Here is an 18,484-nt window from a genome sequence, read left to right as displayed (position 1 = left end):
TGCCCTTTATCACCACTCTTATTCACCATTGTGCTGGAGGTTCTAGCCAGAGCAATTAGGCTACATAAAAAAATAAAGGGCACCCAGTTTAGTAAGGAAAATAAAAGTACCTCTCTTTGCAGGTGACATGATTTTATACACAGAAAACCCGAAAGAATCCTCAAGAAAAATACTGAAACTAATAGAGCAGTTCATCAGAGAATCACGATATAAGATAAACATACAAAATTCAGTTGGATTCCTCTACACCAGCAAAAAGAACATCAAGGTGGAAATCACCAAATCAATGTCATTTATAGTAACCCCCAAGAAGATAAAATACTTCGGAATAAATCTTACCAGAAATGTAAAAGACCTATACAAAGAAAAGTATAAGACACTACTGCAAGAAACCAAAAGAGACCTTCATATGTGGGAAAACATACCTTGCTCATGGATAGGAAGACTTAACATTGTAAAAATGTCTATTCTACCAAAAGCGATCTATAGATACAATGCAATTTCAATCCAAATTCCAATGACATTTTTTAATGAGATGGAGAAACAAATCACCAACTTCACATGGAACGGAAAGAGTCCCCAGATAAGTAAAGCATTACTGAAAAAGAACAAAGTGGGAGGCCTTATTCTGCTTGATTTTAGAACCTATTATACCACCACAGTAGTGAAAACAGCCTGGTACTGGTACAACAACAGATACATAGACTAATGGAACAGAATCGAGAATCCAGACATAAATCCATCCACATATTAGCAGCTGATTTTTGACAAAAGCCCAAAATCAGTTAAATGGAGAAAAGAAAGCCTTTTTAACAAGTGGTGCTGGCATAACTAGATATCCATCTGCAAAAAAATGAAACAAGGCCCATACCTCACACTATGCACAAAAACAAACTCAGGATGGATCAAAGACCTAAATAAAAAATCTACAATGATAAAAATCATGGGAGAAAAAATAGGGACAATGCTAGGAGCTCTAATACATTAAAATAAAAAATAAAAACTTAACTACAAAAAGACAAATAACCCAATTAAAAAATGAGCAAAAGATATGAACAGACACTTCACTAAAGAAGACACTCAGGTAGACACTCAGGTAGCTAACAGATACATGACGAAATGCTCACCATCATTAGTCATTAGAGAAATGCGAATCAAAACTACAATGAGATTCCATCTCACTCCAACAAGACTGGCATTAATCCAAAAAACACAAAATAGTAAATGTTGGACAGGTTGTGGAGAGACTGGAACACTCATACTCTGCTGGTGGGAATGGAAAATAGTACAACCACTTTGGAATTTGATTCGGCACTTTCCTAAAAATCTAGAAATAGATCTCCCACACGATCCAGCAATCCCACTCCTTGGAATATACCCTAGAGAAATAAGAGCCTTTACAGGAACAGATATATGCACATCCATGTTCATTGCAGCACTGTTTATAATAGCAAAAAGATGGAAGCAACCAAGGTGCCCATCAGTGGATGAATGGATAAATAAATTATGGTATATTCACACAATGGAATACTGTACACCGATAAAGAACAATGATGAATCTGTGAAACATGTCATAACATGGAGGAATCTGGAAGGCATTATGCTGAGCAAAATTAGCTGCAAAAGTACAAATATTGTATAAGACCACTATTATAAGAACTCAAGAAGTAGTTTAAAGAAAGAAGAGAATATTCTTTGATGGTTACGAGAGTGGGGAGGGCCGGAGGGAGGGAGAGGAGTTTTCACTAAATAGATAGTAGATAAGAACTACCTTAGGTGAAGGGAAAGACAACACACAATATAGGAGAGGTCAGCACAACTGGACTAAATCAAAAACAAAGAAGTTTTCTGAATAAACTGAATGCTTCAAAGGCCAGTGTAGCAGGGGTGGGGGTTTGGGGACCATGGTTTCAGGGGACATCTAAGTCAATTGGCATAATAAAATCTATTAAGAAAACATTCTGCATCCAACTTTGGAGAATGGGGTCTGGGGTCTTAAACACTAGCAAGCGGTCATCTAAGAATGCATGAATGGTTCTCAACTCACCTGGCGCAAAGGAGAATAAAGAACACCAAAGACACAAGGTGATTATGAGCCCAAGAGACAGAAAAAAAAAAAAAAAAGAGACAGAAAGGACCACGTAAATCAGAGACTACATCAGCCTGAGACCAGAAGAACTAGACGGTGGCTGGCTAAAACTGATGGCTGCTCTGACAGGGAACACAACGGGGAACCCCAAAGGGAGCAAGAAAGCAGTGAGATGCAGACCCCAAATTCTCGTAAAAAGTCCAGGCTTAATGGTCTGACTGAGAATAGAAGGACTCCGGAGGTCATGGCCCCCAGACCTTCTGTTAGTCGGAGACAGGAACCATTCCTACAGCTAACTCTTCAGACAGGGATTGGACTGGACTATGGGCTAGAAAATGATACTGGTGAAGAATGAGCTTCTTGGATCAAGTAGACACATGAGACTAAGTTGGCATCTCCTGTCTGGAGGGGAGATGAGATGCAGAGAGGGTCAGAAGCTGGCCGGATGGATATGAATATAGAGAGTGGAGGGAAGGAGTGTGCTGTCTCATTAGGGGGAGAGCAACTAGGAGTACATAGCAAGGTGTGTATAAATTTTTGTATGAGAGATTGACTTGATTTGTAAACTTTCACTGAAAGCACAATAAAAATTAAAAAAAAAAAAGATACTCTAACTTACTAAAAAAAAAAAAAAAAATCAAGGTTTTATGATTTTTTGCCAATATGGCTTCATAAGTTCGAGGTAGAGAAATACAGATGATGTCGAGAGGTTCAGAACGAGCCAATATAAAAAAGACAATTTTCTGTTTGATTCTGGAATGCCTTATTTATACAAGGGGGATTTTGTTTTTAAACATTTAAACTTGTTTCTGGCTTTTGTCTTGCTCTGCATTTGGCTCTGTTATACATTTAAAACTGTTTTGGTGGGATGCCGTTACGGTATTAACTTGTCTGCTTATTAATTTACTTATGCATGATTTTATAAAAATCTTTGAAAACGGTGGACGTGGTCTAGTTTTAGGAAAACCAACCCTCTTCTGTATTTGGATATTTTTCTTTCTCAACACCCAAACGTCTATCATTTTTCCTCTACGATTTTGATTCCTCCAGCTTTCAAAATAGTAATTATGTTCTCCATCTTATAAGATAGTCCAGACTGCAAAAGTTATAGGCCAACACAAGTTTGAGAAGCTCTTTCAATTAGAGTTATAATTATTTAAGGTCAAAGAAGCTAATGAATTTCATTTTCTAGTGAATTTACTTTGTTCTCAGATGGTACTCGATTGTGACAGCTAACGTTGTGTTCTAACAGCACTAGCACTGAAGTGTCTGCAAATGTAAAACAACAAATTTGATTATTTTTATAGAAAGCTGAATCTGAGAAAAAAGTTATGCTAAAAATTGCTGTTATTAACTGCCATTGAGGTGGCCCCTGACTCATGAAGCAACCCTGTGCACAATGGAACAAAACACTACTTGGTCCTGTGCCTTCCCCATGATTTGTTTTGGATCAGGCAGTTGTCACCCACAGTGTTTTCACTGGCTGATTTTCAGCAGTAGATTGCCAGGCCTTTCTTCCTAGTCCATCTTAGTCTGGAAGCTCTACCGAAACCTGCTCAGCATCAAAACAACATGCAAGCCCCGCTGACAGGCAAGTGGTAGATTGCATGTAGTGCATCGACCAGGAATTGAACTTGAGTCTCATACATGGAAGGTGAGAATTCTACTACCGAACCAATGATCTCCTATATCCTAAAAATTAACTGGGTTAAATTTTACATTAATGATCTAAGACTGTTTTAGAATATATATAAAAACAAAAAAACAAACCCTTTGCTGTCAAGTCGATTCCAACTCATACCAACCCTACAGGACAGAGTGGAACTTCCCCATAGAGTTTCCAGGGAGCACCCGGTGGATTTGAACTGCTGACCTCTTGGTTAGCAGCCATAGCACTTAACCGCTACACCACCAGGGTTTCCAGATAGTAATACACAAATAGGTACCCTGGTGGTGCAGTGGTTTAACAACTGGCTGCTAATGAAAAGGTCAGTGGTTAGAACTCACCAGCCACTCTATGGGAGAAAAGTGTGGCGGTCTGCTTCTGCAAAGATTACAGCCTTGGAAACCCTATGGGGCAGTTTTACTCTTACAGGGTCGTTATCGGTCGGAATTGATTGGATGGCAACGGGTATGGAAATACACAAATATACTTGATTTCCCTTGGGCTTGTCACTTCATAAAGGAAGAATGGGAGCACCAACAGATCCTCTTTGTATGAGGACATGAGTATGTAAGTATGGGCCAGCCAATTTCACAAAAAGGGCATTTTTCTGACTGTTCTCTTTTGATGCCCAGCTTTCTCCTCAGAACAGTCAGTGATACCTCATTGCATAGAGTAGTATTTTCCCATGTGGGTTTCTTAATGTCAATTGGTGTTCAGCGAGGATGGGGAAAGGCAAGTTCTCTGGTCAAATACATTCGGGAAACACTCTGTCAAACAAACCAAACCAAGCTGCAGGGCTTCTCAGAACCTCGGCTATGTTAATATGCAATTTGATATTTCAAGAAGGAGTATATATAGGACTTTCCAATTTTTGTTGTTGTTGATTTCCTCCTAATGGAAGATGTCCTGAAAGACTCTGCTGAGAGACTCTTTCCTTTTTGTTTATTGTAAACCTACTGTGGGTTTATATTACCTTTACCCAAAGTAATTTGGTCTTTCCCCTTGTTTCCTGAGAGATAACTCTAAACCCTTGGTATTTTCTGAGTAATTGAGGTGCCTTTGTTCTCTATAAGCCTCCAGACTACCCCTGAGAGTTTACCCTAAGGAACTGACTCAGTTAGGGCTGACCAGTGAAAAAGACCACCATATGCTATTGGCTGACCAACCTCAGGGGCGGTGGGTTGATTCAATCAATTACGAATACATAATGAGACCCTAATAAACGCTTTGACACGGAAGCTCCATGGGCTTTGGTTGGTGAAAGATGTCCATGTGAGTGGGAGGGTCGTGCGTCCTTTTTTGGGACACGAAGCTTTGCATTGGGAACCCTCCCAGATCCTGCCCTGTGTGTCTTCGTTTGCATCATTTTTCCTATAATAAAATTATAATTGTAAGTATGGTACTTTTCATGAGTCCTGTGAGTTGTTTTAGTGAACTATTGAACCCAAGAGAGTAAGCCAGAAGGTCAGAAGCGAGGGTGTCATTGGGACTCTCAAAACTGCAGCTGGGGTATGAAGTCTTGAGCTTACTTACCGTCTGGAGGTTTATGTCTTTTAACTTGTGAGATCTGACCTAGCTCTAAGGGCTTCTGAACAGAGGAAGAAGTGCTACACGGGCAGTTTGTGGCAGAGAAATAGAAAGTGGGGATTTGGGTTTATGTTCATTATTCTCCTCATACCTGCTCATCAGTAAGGCTCCTATTCAGTCAAATTTCCTTCACAAGGTCATTCCCTATTTCCACAGTTAGATTCCATTACTACCCTGTTGGTATATTACTGGGCTCATATTGTTCTTAGAATTCTCATTTCTGTTCTACTGCCTTCCTTTCCTTTTTTGGACTGTGTATTTCTTCGCTGTGAAAGCATCTTGAGATAACAGACCATCCACTGTCATCTGTTTGGTACAACACCTAACACAGCCTCCAGAACTTGTAGGTACTCAGTAAGATACTTGCTGATTGACTAAAGCCATTCATCTCAAATGTGAAAACAAGGGTCTGCCAGATTTCCTCAGAAAAGTGAAATATGTTTCCTCAGGAAAGTCAAATATGTTTCTTCACCCTTTGGAGAAAGGGTGGATTAGGCTTTTATTTTTAAACGCACTTTTATGCTCAATTTAACTGTAATAGCACTTTTAGTGACCGAAAAATAAATCACCAAAACCAAAACCTCTACTCAAAAAGTTCAGACTTTAAAAGCAATCATACGAGGCTGTTTTTATTGAGGTTTATATTCAGATTACAGCTAAGTATTTCCGGCGTTACTTCTCTTGACAGACAGACAGCACATTCTGGGAAACATTTCAAGAGACAGCAATGACTTCACAACTACTGAGCACAGAGCACCCCTACTCCCTTCTCGTGGTTAACATGTATGTTACGTACTTCAAGGGATTGTTAAGGAAAAGATGCTAAATGACAACTGGTCCTCCTCTAGAAAGTGATTATCCTGGACAAGTAGCTACAAGGTAAGGAGCTATTCGGACGATTACAGAGCTAGAGAGATCTTTCATCCAAATCCATCCTACCTATCTAGGACAGGAGTTAGGGTCCCATATCACAAGGCAAATGATTCTTTCGGAAGAAGCTAATGTCCAGTTTTCCATGTGTGGTGTTAATGCTAACATGATTTACTTATTTAAAAACAAATCAAGGAAAGGACAATTTTAGATGTAAAATCCACTGTATTAGCGACTGTAGGAAGATGTTTAGCAGTTGAAATTTCTTCTCTCTGTTCTTGTTGTTTTCTTTATGAATTTTTCTGGGAAATTTTCATCGTGACTGTCTTGACTTCTGTGTATTCATGTAAGCCATATTCTCCCCTAGAGAGAGGCAGGGGGGCATAGAGAGAATTTAGCACAGCAAACAAATGTACTTTGTAGTCCATGATTTGGTACGAGTTAGTTCCTGCTTATCTGGCTAGAGTCAACAGAAAATATATGCAGAGCACAGAGGCATTTGAAATAGTGACTAGTCAACCATAAGATATCTGGCCTTACAGAAATCCTTCTGTGAGGAACATTCTTGAATTTTAAATAATCTTGAACTCTGAGTTGACTGTCACAGAAATCACCCGCTTCTTACATTTTTCTACTTGACTGTAAAAGAGCTGACCACTGAAGTTAGCCATGAAAGATGGTTCAGTCCAACAAGAATTCTCTAATTTCTATTTAGGTTCAAATAAATAAGACAGATATAGTACAAGAGGAGAAGTGGTAATATATAATCACCCAAGAGAAATACAGTAAAACTCTACGCTCAAGTATGGCTTGTATGTACCATGTGTGACGGGCACAGAAGTTGTGAGATGGTGGAAAATGGACCTTGCTTCTCTTTTCCTGCTCAGGAATGCCAGTCTGCCCTCTTATGGCTTCAAAAATATGTTTTCTAGCTGTCATTTTAACAATATATTTTATTTTTGGCAAAACAAAAACCTGACCTTTATTGTTAGCTTTGAAAAATACTACGATGATGATGAGTATTATTTTGCTAATAGATTGGCTTAAATTCAGGCCTTTAGGCTTTTTGCAGTTGTTAGATTTTTCCCCTTCATGCAATCTCTTCAATACCCTGCAATCTGTTTATAAAACCTTTGAGTCCAAAATCCAAGTCAAGCAATTTGAACCCCGGCACCTTGTTAGCAATTATCTTTATGGGGACCTCCTACCAGTTTTGGAAGCTGACTTCAATTTTCCCTTTGTGGAGGAGATAACAAAAAAGGATTGGGCTAAATTATTCTCTTTACTGTTTTGATGAGAGGATCAAATTACTATATATAAATATACTCCTAAAATGATAAAAACCCATGCACATGTAGGCTTAAAGAAGAAAAAGATCTTAATCCTTTTTACCCCTCCCTCCTTGTGATGCAGACAGGTATGCAGAAGACACCTTTTCTCCTGGGTAACCTAATCCTCCTACACTGAGTAGTTTCTTGGCCAATTGAACTGCTGCAAATGCCTTCTAAAAGCTGCAATGAGCATGCTCTCTAAAGGAATTAAAGGGCTTAGCCTCAGTTGTCTGAAACCCATTAAAGTATAATATTTAACCAGTATTTTAGCTCAACGAGTTACATAAATTAACTCACGAATTTTGCCAATAGGCTTTTTACTGTATTTGAGTTAATGGACACTTGAAACTCTCAAAAGAGTAATAAGTGTGATTAAATTGTCATACTTGGGTTAAAATAGGTCTTGCTACTTAGTATTCCTATGTACACATATATATATATCTATGATATAATATAAAAACATTCATTTGTATTTTTCTTTCTCTTACAAGTCAATGAGTTACTAGATCAGTGCTTCTAGAATCTTAGGTGCATAAATCACCTGGGATCTTATTAAGATGAAGATTCGGCTTCAGCAGGATTGGGGTGAAGCCTGAGACTATGCATTGCTAACAAACTCCCACATAATGCCCCGTGTTCCTCAACCAGGGACCACACTGGGAATCTGGTATTGACTACATCCATTTTTCATTCTGTACCCAGCACTGAGCCTGGCACTGATTAAGTGGGCACAGAAATAATGTGCCCTGAATTGACCTGGCAAATACAATCAGGAAAAAAAAAAATACTCATTTGAGTTCTCCGTATAAGCCCAGTCACATACTCCTTCTATACTCTCCTTTTCTGAAAGCAGCAGCAGGAGAAAAGGATCTTGTGAGGTTCTGAGAATAAATTCAGCTTGAAATGGCATAGTAGCAAAGTCTCAAGTATCTTATGTTAATCTAAGTGAAAATTAGGTCAGTCACTCAAAGAGAGGAATCTCTGCCATTGAACTTGTTCTGGTGCCAGCACCGTGATCAGAGATGAAAAATCCAGTTTTGGGCACTGTGTCACCAGCAAACCCATTTGGGGTCTGCACATCACCCTCTGTGGCTGTTTCAGGACTCTGCTCCCAGCTGATCTATTCTGCCTTTCTACCTTTGAGGGCAAATTGTAATTGAACTCTCGGCGATCAGTTGAGGTTAGTGCTTCAGTGATTCTCTTTGAACACCTTGCAATAAATGACTTGTTTATTAAGTTTGTCAAATTTGGTTTCAGGTGGACTTTGACTATAGCACTCTCAGCTGGAATTATTGAAGTAAAAAATTGCAGCATAACCTTTTCCTTCGTGTCTTAAAGAAGAGAATGATCAATACCCACAGTCCAGATGTTTAGGAAATTACTGATGGCTGAATTCTGTTTTCAGTCCTTCTTTTTGATTTCCTTGTGCCTCAAAGTTAAAGTCTGGCCAAATTTTATTCGACCTAACTGACATGTGTGGCCTACTTTAGTTATTTAGTCCTTTTGATTATGTTACTTTTAATACTCCCGGATAAAACCGTTAGATAGCTGGGCCAGCAATGAACAACCTTTCACAGAGATCTGAACTTTGTTCTAGCTTTTTGTGCAAAGTACTTAGTTCAGCCAAGGGATTCTCCAATGAAGAACATTATAAAGAAAAGGAAGTAAGGAAGGAATCCCCGCTTTGTTGTAATTCCATGCATTATGTCATTTAACTCAAAGCCATCTCAGGAGAAGTGTCAGCATCTCCATTTTGAACATGGAAAAAAAACAGAGGCTCCAATTTTAGGTAACTTGAACTGGGTTGTGTGTCAAGCGAGTGGGGGAGCCAGGAGTCAAATTCAGGTGTGTGTGGCTCCAAAGCGTATTTCCTCTACAATATCATGTACTTTTTTATGGCCTGATCATTTGCCACTCTCTACCTCCCCACCAACATTTTAAAGATAGCCATGGCTTTTCACTGCTCCACTAATAAAATAGCAACCAACTGGCTTAAGTTTAGGACTTCTTAATCTGTTTCATATTTAACTCTGAAATCATGCTTCCCACATCCATAGATCCAACCAACCAACCAACCAAACTCAAAAGTCCCCTCAACATGCCACAAATAATGTTCCCTCTAAGAATGTCCTCTTCTTTACTTATTAAAGTCTTAGACCAAGTCCCATCCCTTCTGTGAGGTCTTCTCTTACTCTATTAACTGCCATTAAGTTTTTATCCACTGAATTTTCACTGGGTTAGAACCACAGAGCCGTAAAACCTGAAAAGGATCGTAGAGGCCTTAAACTTCTTTCTCCAATACCCATCTCCACCCACAATCCCTGACTAATGAACACTGAGGGTCAGAGGGATGTCATACTTAATGTTACTCGCAGGTAATGCCTAAGTTTTCTGTCCTTCAATACTTCGCGTTACAGCTTAATTGCTTTTCTGCCTCCATGAGGTATGGATTTTCGGTCTATTACTACATATTTCAAGGAGCCCTGGTGATATTTTTTTTTTTTTTTTTCTGGTGATATAGTGGTAAAACTGCTTGGCTGCAAGCTGAAAGGTCAGTAGTTCAAACCCATCAGCCACTCTGTGGGAAAAACATGTGGCAGTCTGCTTCCATAAAGATTATAGTATTAGAAACCCTATGGGGAAGTTCTACTCTGTCCTGTAGTGTCACTATGAGTCGAAGTTGACTAGACAGCAATGAGTTACTATATATTTCATAGTTAGTGCAGGTTCTTTTGTACTATCTTTTTTACGTATCCTCCTGCCACCACAGTTTTGTGGGTATTATATTTCTAGGGTACCTACCCATTCCCATCGAATTGATTCTGACTCATAGCTACCCTATAGGACAGTATAGAAACACCCCATAAAGTTTCCAAGGATGTAATTTTTACTGAAGTGGACTGCCACATCTTTCTCCTGAGGAACAGCTGGTGGGTTTAAACCACCAGCCTTTCAGTTAGCAGCTGAGCATTTAACCACTACCCACCGAGGGCTCCTTTCTAGAGTTCCCTGGACCGTGTATAATAGAAAGTACTTAAATGTATATTGAAGAAGAGGTTGGCTCCACAAAGATACTTGTTTCATGATAATTTTGTTGATTTATTAAGATAAATAATGAAGTACATGGCTATTTAATGTATTCATGACCTTTGGAAACTTGAGAAAGCCACCTTTTTGTTTGCTATTTAAGAAACAGGCAGCTTCAGTGTGTTTGATTCTACAAAGTTTATACATGATGTGTCTTTTTCTTCATGGCTTCTTAATGTATCAGTAAGTATAAGAAAAGCTTTAAAAAATCAAATGGCCAAAATTCAGTGAACAAAATTAACCAAGGATATGGCTTGCCTTCTGTACTGGATGGCAATGGGTTTGGTTTTTTGGTTTTGGTGCACATTAAAAAATATCTATATATCCTGGTTTCAAAAGCAATTGAAAGCATATAAATGCATTTATATATATATTTTCAATCTAGCCATGAGTAAAAAATATATTGCTTTCTTAGTAACATTTCATTTTAGGTTTTAGTACCAAAAATTATTCATTCAGATAATTCAAAATTTTTGAATATACATCAATAATATTTCAACAAATGAGAATGACTTGCCTTATACTGAAAGTTTTTTGAAATAAAGGCACCTAATTTGCTTACTTGGAGTCCTGATGGCGCAGTGGCTAAGGGCTCGGCTGTTAACCAAAAGGTCAGCAGTTTAAGTCCACCAACCACTCCTTGGAAATCCTATTGGGCAGTTCTGCTCTGTGCTATAGGGTCATATGAGGTTATGAGTTGGAATAGACTCAAATTTTTTTTTAATTTACTGATTTAAGAGTTATATTCAATAAGTATAAGGCACTTATATTTGCACACTTCTTATAATCGCCAGTTTATAGTTTCCATCCCTTTTCTGGAAATGGTTTCTAAATAGATTTACATTCGTATATAAAACAAATAATTCTAAAAGCAGAAACATCTTTTAATCACTCGTGTAAAGTGCCTAATGTGGTCACTTGTGAAAAGTAGGACCTTAATAAATTATATTTCCCTTCTACCATCACCTTTTTGAACCTATTGGTTAAAACCAGCATCCAATAAACTATTCAGTGGTCTGGATCTCCAAAAAAGAAAAAAGGCAAACTTTATTTAAGATGACTTTGCATTAATTCCCTAGGAGTGGCAAGCATTCTTATGAATATAAGTGCTTATTTTAACAGAAAGGTATTCTTACAGTTCTCGTCCATTTCCAGACATCTTGAATCCCCCAAAGGGGGACTGGGCAGTTACCATGCCATAGCAATTCACCCTGAAAAGAAAGGAGGTCCATTATAACAAACATTTAACCTATGAAATAACTTCTAAGTTTGGAATTTTAGAAATTCAAAGAGCATCTTAAGATTTCCATTAATTTCAATATATCACATTCAGTGCAATAAGAAAGTATCACTGTAAATTAGAATGCAGAAGTATAAGTATGTGTATCTATACTCTCTAGAAACAAATAGAGTGGTGCACCTATAAGTGTGGATAGACATACTGGTAGTGCATCATGTCCCTGAGAAGCAGTGGTCTGGATTATAAAAGAAAGAATAGTCAATATGTCATAAGAGGAAGAATACAGTTTGCTAGAGTCTTGAGGCTGTTGAATAAGTGCTCTTTACTCTCTACATTCAGTAAGCTTTTTAATTCTCTTGAGGCTTGGGAATTTAACAGGCTAGAATCAATATTCTTTTACAATTGCAACATATATTACTCAGTTCATTTTTTAAATTATTTGGTTCAATAAATTTCTTCAACAGAGACCTTGGTAGGAATTGGATTTGATTAGTAATTTCTTTACGCCCTGACATACTTCAGAATGTGTTTAAAGATGTTTGAGTACATATAAGTATGAACACTTGAATATTTTGAATTAAAAGAAAAAATTATGATAGAAGATCAAAACTGGGGGGGGGGGGGTTAGAATGCAGTTATGAGGGCCATGAACTATTGCTTGTTCTTTAAATTTCCTGGTGGTCAATGTGAACAGTAACATCTAATTGACAACATGATTCTCATTGTAGAGAAGAGAAAAAATATTTTTAAAGGAGCAGAATGTTATCTTTTTTTTACTTTTTCCTCCTTTCATGCTAGTATAATAAGTGTGACTTCCAGATCAATTGTATTAGGAGAGTTTGGTCATTACCCTAGCGCTAAAATAATATTCCAGCATTTTCTCAGTTAAAGCATTTACTCTCCTGGAGTACATCTTATCCATGTTTTTGCATTAGGAAGATAGTCACTTAAATAAATGTATATCTAAAAAAGACAGTTTACAACTATTGGCCTATACTAATCCAGAACAAAAAAGACAGAAGGAAACCAAAGACTCAAAGAAGAAACTATCTACAGGACTAATAGCCCGCAGGCACCACAGCCTCATCTGTCCTAAGACCAGAAGATCTAGATGGTGCCCAGCTACCACTACTGACCACTCTGACTGGGGATACAACAGAAAGTGACAGAATAGGAGGAAAATGTAGAACAAAACTCAAATTCCTAAGAAAGTCCAGACTAACTGGACTGGTAAAAACTAGAAGAATCCCCAAGACTATCACCCTGAGACACCCTTTAAACTTGGAGCTGGAGGAACCACTCCTGGAGGTCACCTTTCAGCCAAATAACAGATTGGCTCATAAAATAAACAATAGCACCCGTGAATACTATGCTTCTTTAAGTAATCATCTATAGGAGACCAAACGGTCAACGTTTACCCTAAAAAAGAGATGAGATGGTAAGGGGGAGGGGGGTGGGGAAGCTAGATTAATGGAAACAGAACAAACAGAATGGAAATAATGAGAATGGTGACACATTGTGAAAAACATAACCAATGTTGCCTAACAATAAGCATAGAAATTGTTAAATGGGAACCTAATTTGCTGTGTAAACTTTCACCAAAAAAGACAACAAATATTATCAAAAAAAAGAAAAAAAGACAGGTTACCTAATCGTTCTTTAAACTGTGTAATAAGATCTTTACTTTTGAAATTACTGGGTAAAATCTCAGCCACTCTGAAATTAAACAGGTGTCTTGAAAACCCCAAGGAGCTATTATATTCTGGGACAATGCCAGAATGTAATTATGTTCTAGGACATAACTGGATGAGACTATGGTCCCCTCCGTTTTGATAGTATAGACGTTTCTAATGGGATTCCCAAGACACTCAGTGGAAAGATGTCATAATAAGCTACTCTATCATACGGTCGTATAACATTCTCTATTAAAAAAAAAAAAAAACCTGGTACGTATCTTTGCTAAAAAGTAGAGAAAATGAGTTTGCACTTTTTACTCTACAATGGAAATGAAACCACTTCAATGTCGGTAAACAGAGAGCTGAGAAATATCCAGTGAGAGCAAATTGTAAGATCAAAATGATCAGCCCTGCTGATTGACTCTTCTGTGATCCTTCTTCCTTGTGGTAAAGAAGGGAAGTCCTCTGGGTGCAAACCTTGCATCTGCCCCTTAGTAGCTGTGTGATCTTGGGAAAGCCACCTAGCCTCTCTGAGCCTGTGTTTCCTCCTCTGCACAATGGAGATAATGCTAAGTAGGGTTGTTTTATAGCCTAAGCAAGGACGTGTATAAAATGTGTTTGTCCCAGTGTTTGGTACATGGTAAGGCTTCAATAAGTGGAAATAACATACATACATACATGTAAAAGTAATGCTGAATTTTATTAGTGATTTTTCCATATAGAAGAACTCTACATTAATTACTAGCCATATGGATCATTTAATAATTTGCTTGTTTTTATTTAAGAGTTCCTGAAAGAAACATCTTATTGTAGGAAGAACCAGGGACCAGCAGAACCATGGACTTTAAAAATATGTAAACTGATTTGGGGCTAAGGAGGGGAGTGCGTAAAACACATGGATCATGTAAGTTTCTATGGCTGAGGCTGGGCTTGGGTCTTTTATTTAAAAACTACTTTTAAAAGCTCCCCAGTGATCTTAATGGGCGACTAGGACTGAGAACCACCGCTTTAGAGTCTGAAATACTTCTGAGTCTCTGCTCTGTCATTTACTGTGTGATCCTGATAAATTACTTAACTGCAATAAACTTTTTTTTGTCTATAAATTTGAGACAACATGTTGCCATTCTATGCTCTTGGAAGAACTGTTAAGTTCTAAGATAAAATGAGCTAATGAATGTACAGAATCCAGTGCCTAGCAGAGAGGAAATATTAACTAAATGTTGATTCTCTTCCTTTGGCTAGAAAGACCCCATCAATAAAATATTTGGGCAAGCAATTTCAAGTAACTGGATAAGAAGATTTTGTTTTGTTTTATTTTTTTAATTTCCTTTTTTAAGGCAACAACTGAGTTTCTAGCAGGTTATGTGATTCCAAATGAAAAATCCAGCTCTGAAGAGGCTCAAGATAACCTGTTAATGTGGTTACCAGAGAGAAGACTGTGTTACTTAGGGCTCACTTACCACACTGTCCCAGCCTGCAGCGCAGAGGAGACTGTCAGAGCTTTATCAATGTCGTTGGTAAAGATTCCTGCCGATAAACCGTAGAAAGTGTTGTTTGCTCTCTTGATCACATCATCTAAAGATTTAAACTTCATGATTTGCTGGACTGGTCCAAATATCTATACCACAGGAAATGAATGAAATGAATCAAAGAGGTTAAGACTAAATATTTTAAATTGTATTGTGGATTTAATTTCCCCTGCAAGCTGTCCTAAAATGATCAAGAGTTTCCTACTTATTTCAAGTTTGTGTGTAACAATCTAAGTAGGTAACTGCCAGATTGCTAGTAAGTCATGTGTTACATCCTCTTTGGAACAGGGTGGATATAAACAAAAATGGCAATATTCATTTTCTGGATGTTGGAATTAAGGCTTCCAAGAACTTATGGTGGTACATTAAATCATTAGCTTCAGAATTTCTTTCCTGTTTAGGAACATTTTTAATTCTCTCCCAAGTTTTCCTCGTCTTCCAAATTACTACACAAACGATAAGCCAGAGAAAGCAATGATTGTTCTATTGGATAAACGATTGTATAGGCAATGATTAATAATACTGTGTTTTAAATATCAGTGTACCAGTGATGGATTGATACAGTCTATTGGACTTAGATCTTTTCATAATTAGCTAGGTGCCAGAGAAACCAGAGTGCTGGGGGAAACCAAGTTAGTAAGACAACATGAATTTTTGTTCTGATGCTACTCCGTAGTCAAATCTTGTGCAACTCTCATATACGAAAGGAATGGCTCCTTACCTTACTAAAAAAAGGGCTTAAATCCCCAGTCACCCTGTACTAATCAAAGCATGAGTTCATTGGCAACGACTATAATCACGGAACAGAAAACGGAAATCACACTTGGCTTATTCCAGCTTCTACCACTCTTTCACTTTCACCAGATCTTGAATTAGCACAGCCCAACTCAGGCCCAAGTGGGAGAAAAAGAACTGGATTTTCCTTTAAAGATTAAATTCCTATATTAAATTTCTCTAAACCAATTATTAAAATTTAAAACAAAGAGGGCTTTCTGAGTGTTACCGACTGAACAGGGTCTTCTGGGAAATGTGAATGAGGGAAGGTAAAAATCAAAAAAGAGAAATGTTTTTTGGTGTTCGCCATTGAGCGAAGAGTCATAGGGGTAAGGCCTGCCATCAATGGAGCCAAGTAAAAATCTAAAAGTTGTAAATCTAATCATTATATTACAACCTGAGAACCAGATATACAGCAGCTACTGCAATAAGTAGCTTAACAGCTTTCAAAATTTAAATTGAACACATCGCATGGCACCAGGGTACTACTTTGAAGTAGCAAGCAAGCTGTTCTACTATGTACATTGTAAGAATACAATGAATGTTTCCTTCATTGAAGATTTTTCCCTCAGTTTTTTCTAAAATTAATCAAGATATACAACTTCAGATCTCATCAGACAACTACTTGTCAATAAAAGCAAAAATTACAGGACTGAATTGACATTGAGAAACAAAGTACGCTTGATTATCCATATGCATTTGCTTTTACTTTTGTTTTTCCTGTTTGTTTCCTCTGTTTGCAAATCTTATCCTATACTTTTTCCCTCATATGATGTCAATGTCTGGGCAAGGAAGATAACCCTCCCAGATCTTCTGCCGTATCAGAGATGCTAAACACAAGGTCAGTGAATGAAAGGATTATGATTCAATGTATCTGAGTTGTCAGTGCCTTCTTTCTTTATCACCTTCATGGCCCAAAGCCAGTAAATCAATCTATACATTTATTAAAACCCCCCGAGTGCCCATGGGGTAGATTATTTATGACTTCTAAATGCAAGCTATCTTTTCCTAGTTATTTATCATATCTCTGGATCTTTTTTTTTTTTTTTTTGATGTTAAATAGTTTGTGATCATCTGATATTAAACTACAAGTATATTTGCCTAGGAAAATTAGAAAGTTTAAGAGCTAAAAAATATGGGGCCGAGAGTACATGGAAGGTGGGGAGTGATAAAGAGGATGAATGTTCTTTTCAAATATATGAATGGTTACTACGAGGAAAAGGGCAAAAGGTAAATATGGAAGCAGCAGGCACAGCATAAGAGGAGAGAGTCTAGCAAGCCAAAGGCAGAACTTTCTAATGATCAGCACTGTCCCAACATGGAAAGTTCTCAAGAAATAGTGAGCTATCCATTGCAGATGTTTAAAGACACCAGCTGCCATTGGCTGGGGCTGTAAAGGAGAACACTGTAGCTGAGATTACAGGAGACCTTTTCATATTACTCAAAGCCTGTGAACCTACAATTATCACACACAAAAAAAAAAAAAAAGTTCAAAAAAAAAAAAAACAAAACCCAGAACCTGTAACTGCATGTCAGTTTACCCTTTACAAATTATTTTCAAATCTATTATCTCAAAAGAAAAAGCCACATGAAGATGAAATTGTCTTTCATTACCTTAACGCTGTGAAAGAAACACCTAGAAAGCGTTACCCCTCCTGATCCATCTTTGGCTGGAAATTCTTGGCCAGATAAACGGAATCTTTAGTATTTTTAGTCTTGATCCCAAATACCTTAAACTTTTATCAATAACAGAATGAAAAGTAACATTTCCTGAAAAGATATTCAAAGAGCTGAGAATTTCAAAGGGACACTTTGTATACACACATGCAGACAAAACACCACAACAAGGCAACAGAACAGAAAGAAACCATTTACCTCCTCTTTGGCAATGCGCATCTCATCTGTAACGTTAGAGAAAACTGTGGGCTGGATAAAGTAGCCTTTATTCCCCCACGGGCCTCCTCCACATTCCAGTTTGGCTCCTTCTTTCTTCCCACTCTCAATGAGGTCAAGTATTTTAACATATTGCTCCTTGTCAATCTATTTGAAAAACATCACCAGAAAAGGGGGAGAGGAGAGAGGTTAGCAACTTGTGAGGATAACACATTGTCTGGTCTGTTAATGTAGGGTTCAAAATGCTAGACTATTGTTATTATGTCAAATACTGAATAAAAACACCTGGTGGAAGCTTTGATTCATTCTTTGGTTGTATTTTATCCTCATGACTTTTCTGGAAAGGAACCTTAAAGATACTTGTATTTAGCATTTGTTTACAGTTATGTAAGAAAAGCAAATAGAGAAAACAGATAAACCTTTTCACACAACGGTTATTTATTTACTCTAGGATAAATGCCTGTTAATATTCCAATACATTTACCTGGACGCTGGACACTGTAGTCCTAACTCAAATGAATGGAGTGAAAGAAGAAAAAGGGAACATCAGTGCTGGGTTTAATCAGATCCAATCCTTTTATACTTTAAAAAGACTCTTATCCTTCTGTTGGGCTCTGTTCCTGAACCCTGCCCTCTGGCCCGGTCCATGTCCTTTGATGCCACGTTCTGACCACAGCCTGCCCATCCTCCTTGGTTCGGGTCCCTCTGGAACTGTCAGGAGATATGTTTGCAGTTTCTGGCC

The 18,484-nt window shown here is 37.8% G+C and overlaps 1 protein-coding gene across 1 annotated transcript in view; it reads right to left on the bottom strand.

Moving 5' to 3' along the window:
* Nucleotides 1-5,992: 5,992 nt before the first annotated feature.
* The window catches only part of LOC100661525 (aldehyde dehydrogenase 1A1-like), a 53,857-nt gene continuing 41,365 nt past the window's right edge, over nucleotides 5,993-18,484 (bottom strand). Inside the window, exons 10-13 of the mRNA XM_023544745.2 lie at nucleotides 17,725-17,889; nucleotides 15,007-15,164; nucleotides 11,767-11,841; nucleotides 5,993-6,575 (exon numbers count right to left, since the gene is read on the bottom strand). Of these exons, the coding sequence (XP_023400513.2) occupies nucleotides 6,503-6,575; nucleotides 11,767-11,841; nucleotides 15,007-15,164; nucleotides 17,725-17,889 (471 nt within the window). The 3' untranslated portion in view covers nucleotides 5,993-6,502. The remainder of the gene's footprint in view (nucleotides 6,576-11,766; nucleotides 11,842-15,006; nucleotides 15,165-17,724; nucleotides 17,890-18,484) is intronic.

This window comes from Loxodonta africana, chromosome 9 (assembly GCF_030014295.1).
Source record: "Loxodonta africana isolate mLoxAfr1 chromosome 9, mLoxAfr1.hap2, whole genome shotgun sequence".
In the NCBI taxonomy this organism is placed as follows: Eukaryota; Metazoa; Chordata; class Mammalia; order Proboscidea; family Elephantidae; genus Loxodonta; species Loxodonta africana.
Note: the sequence above shows the minus strand (reverse complement) of the source record. Positions and strands in the feature narration are given on the sequence as shown.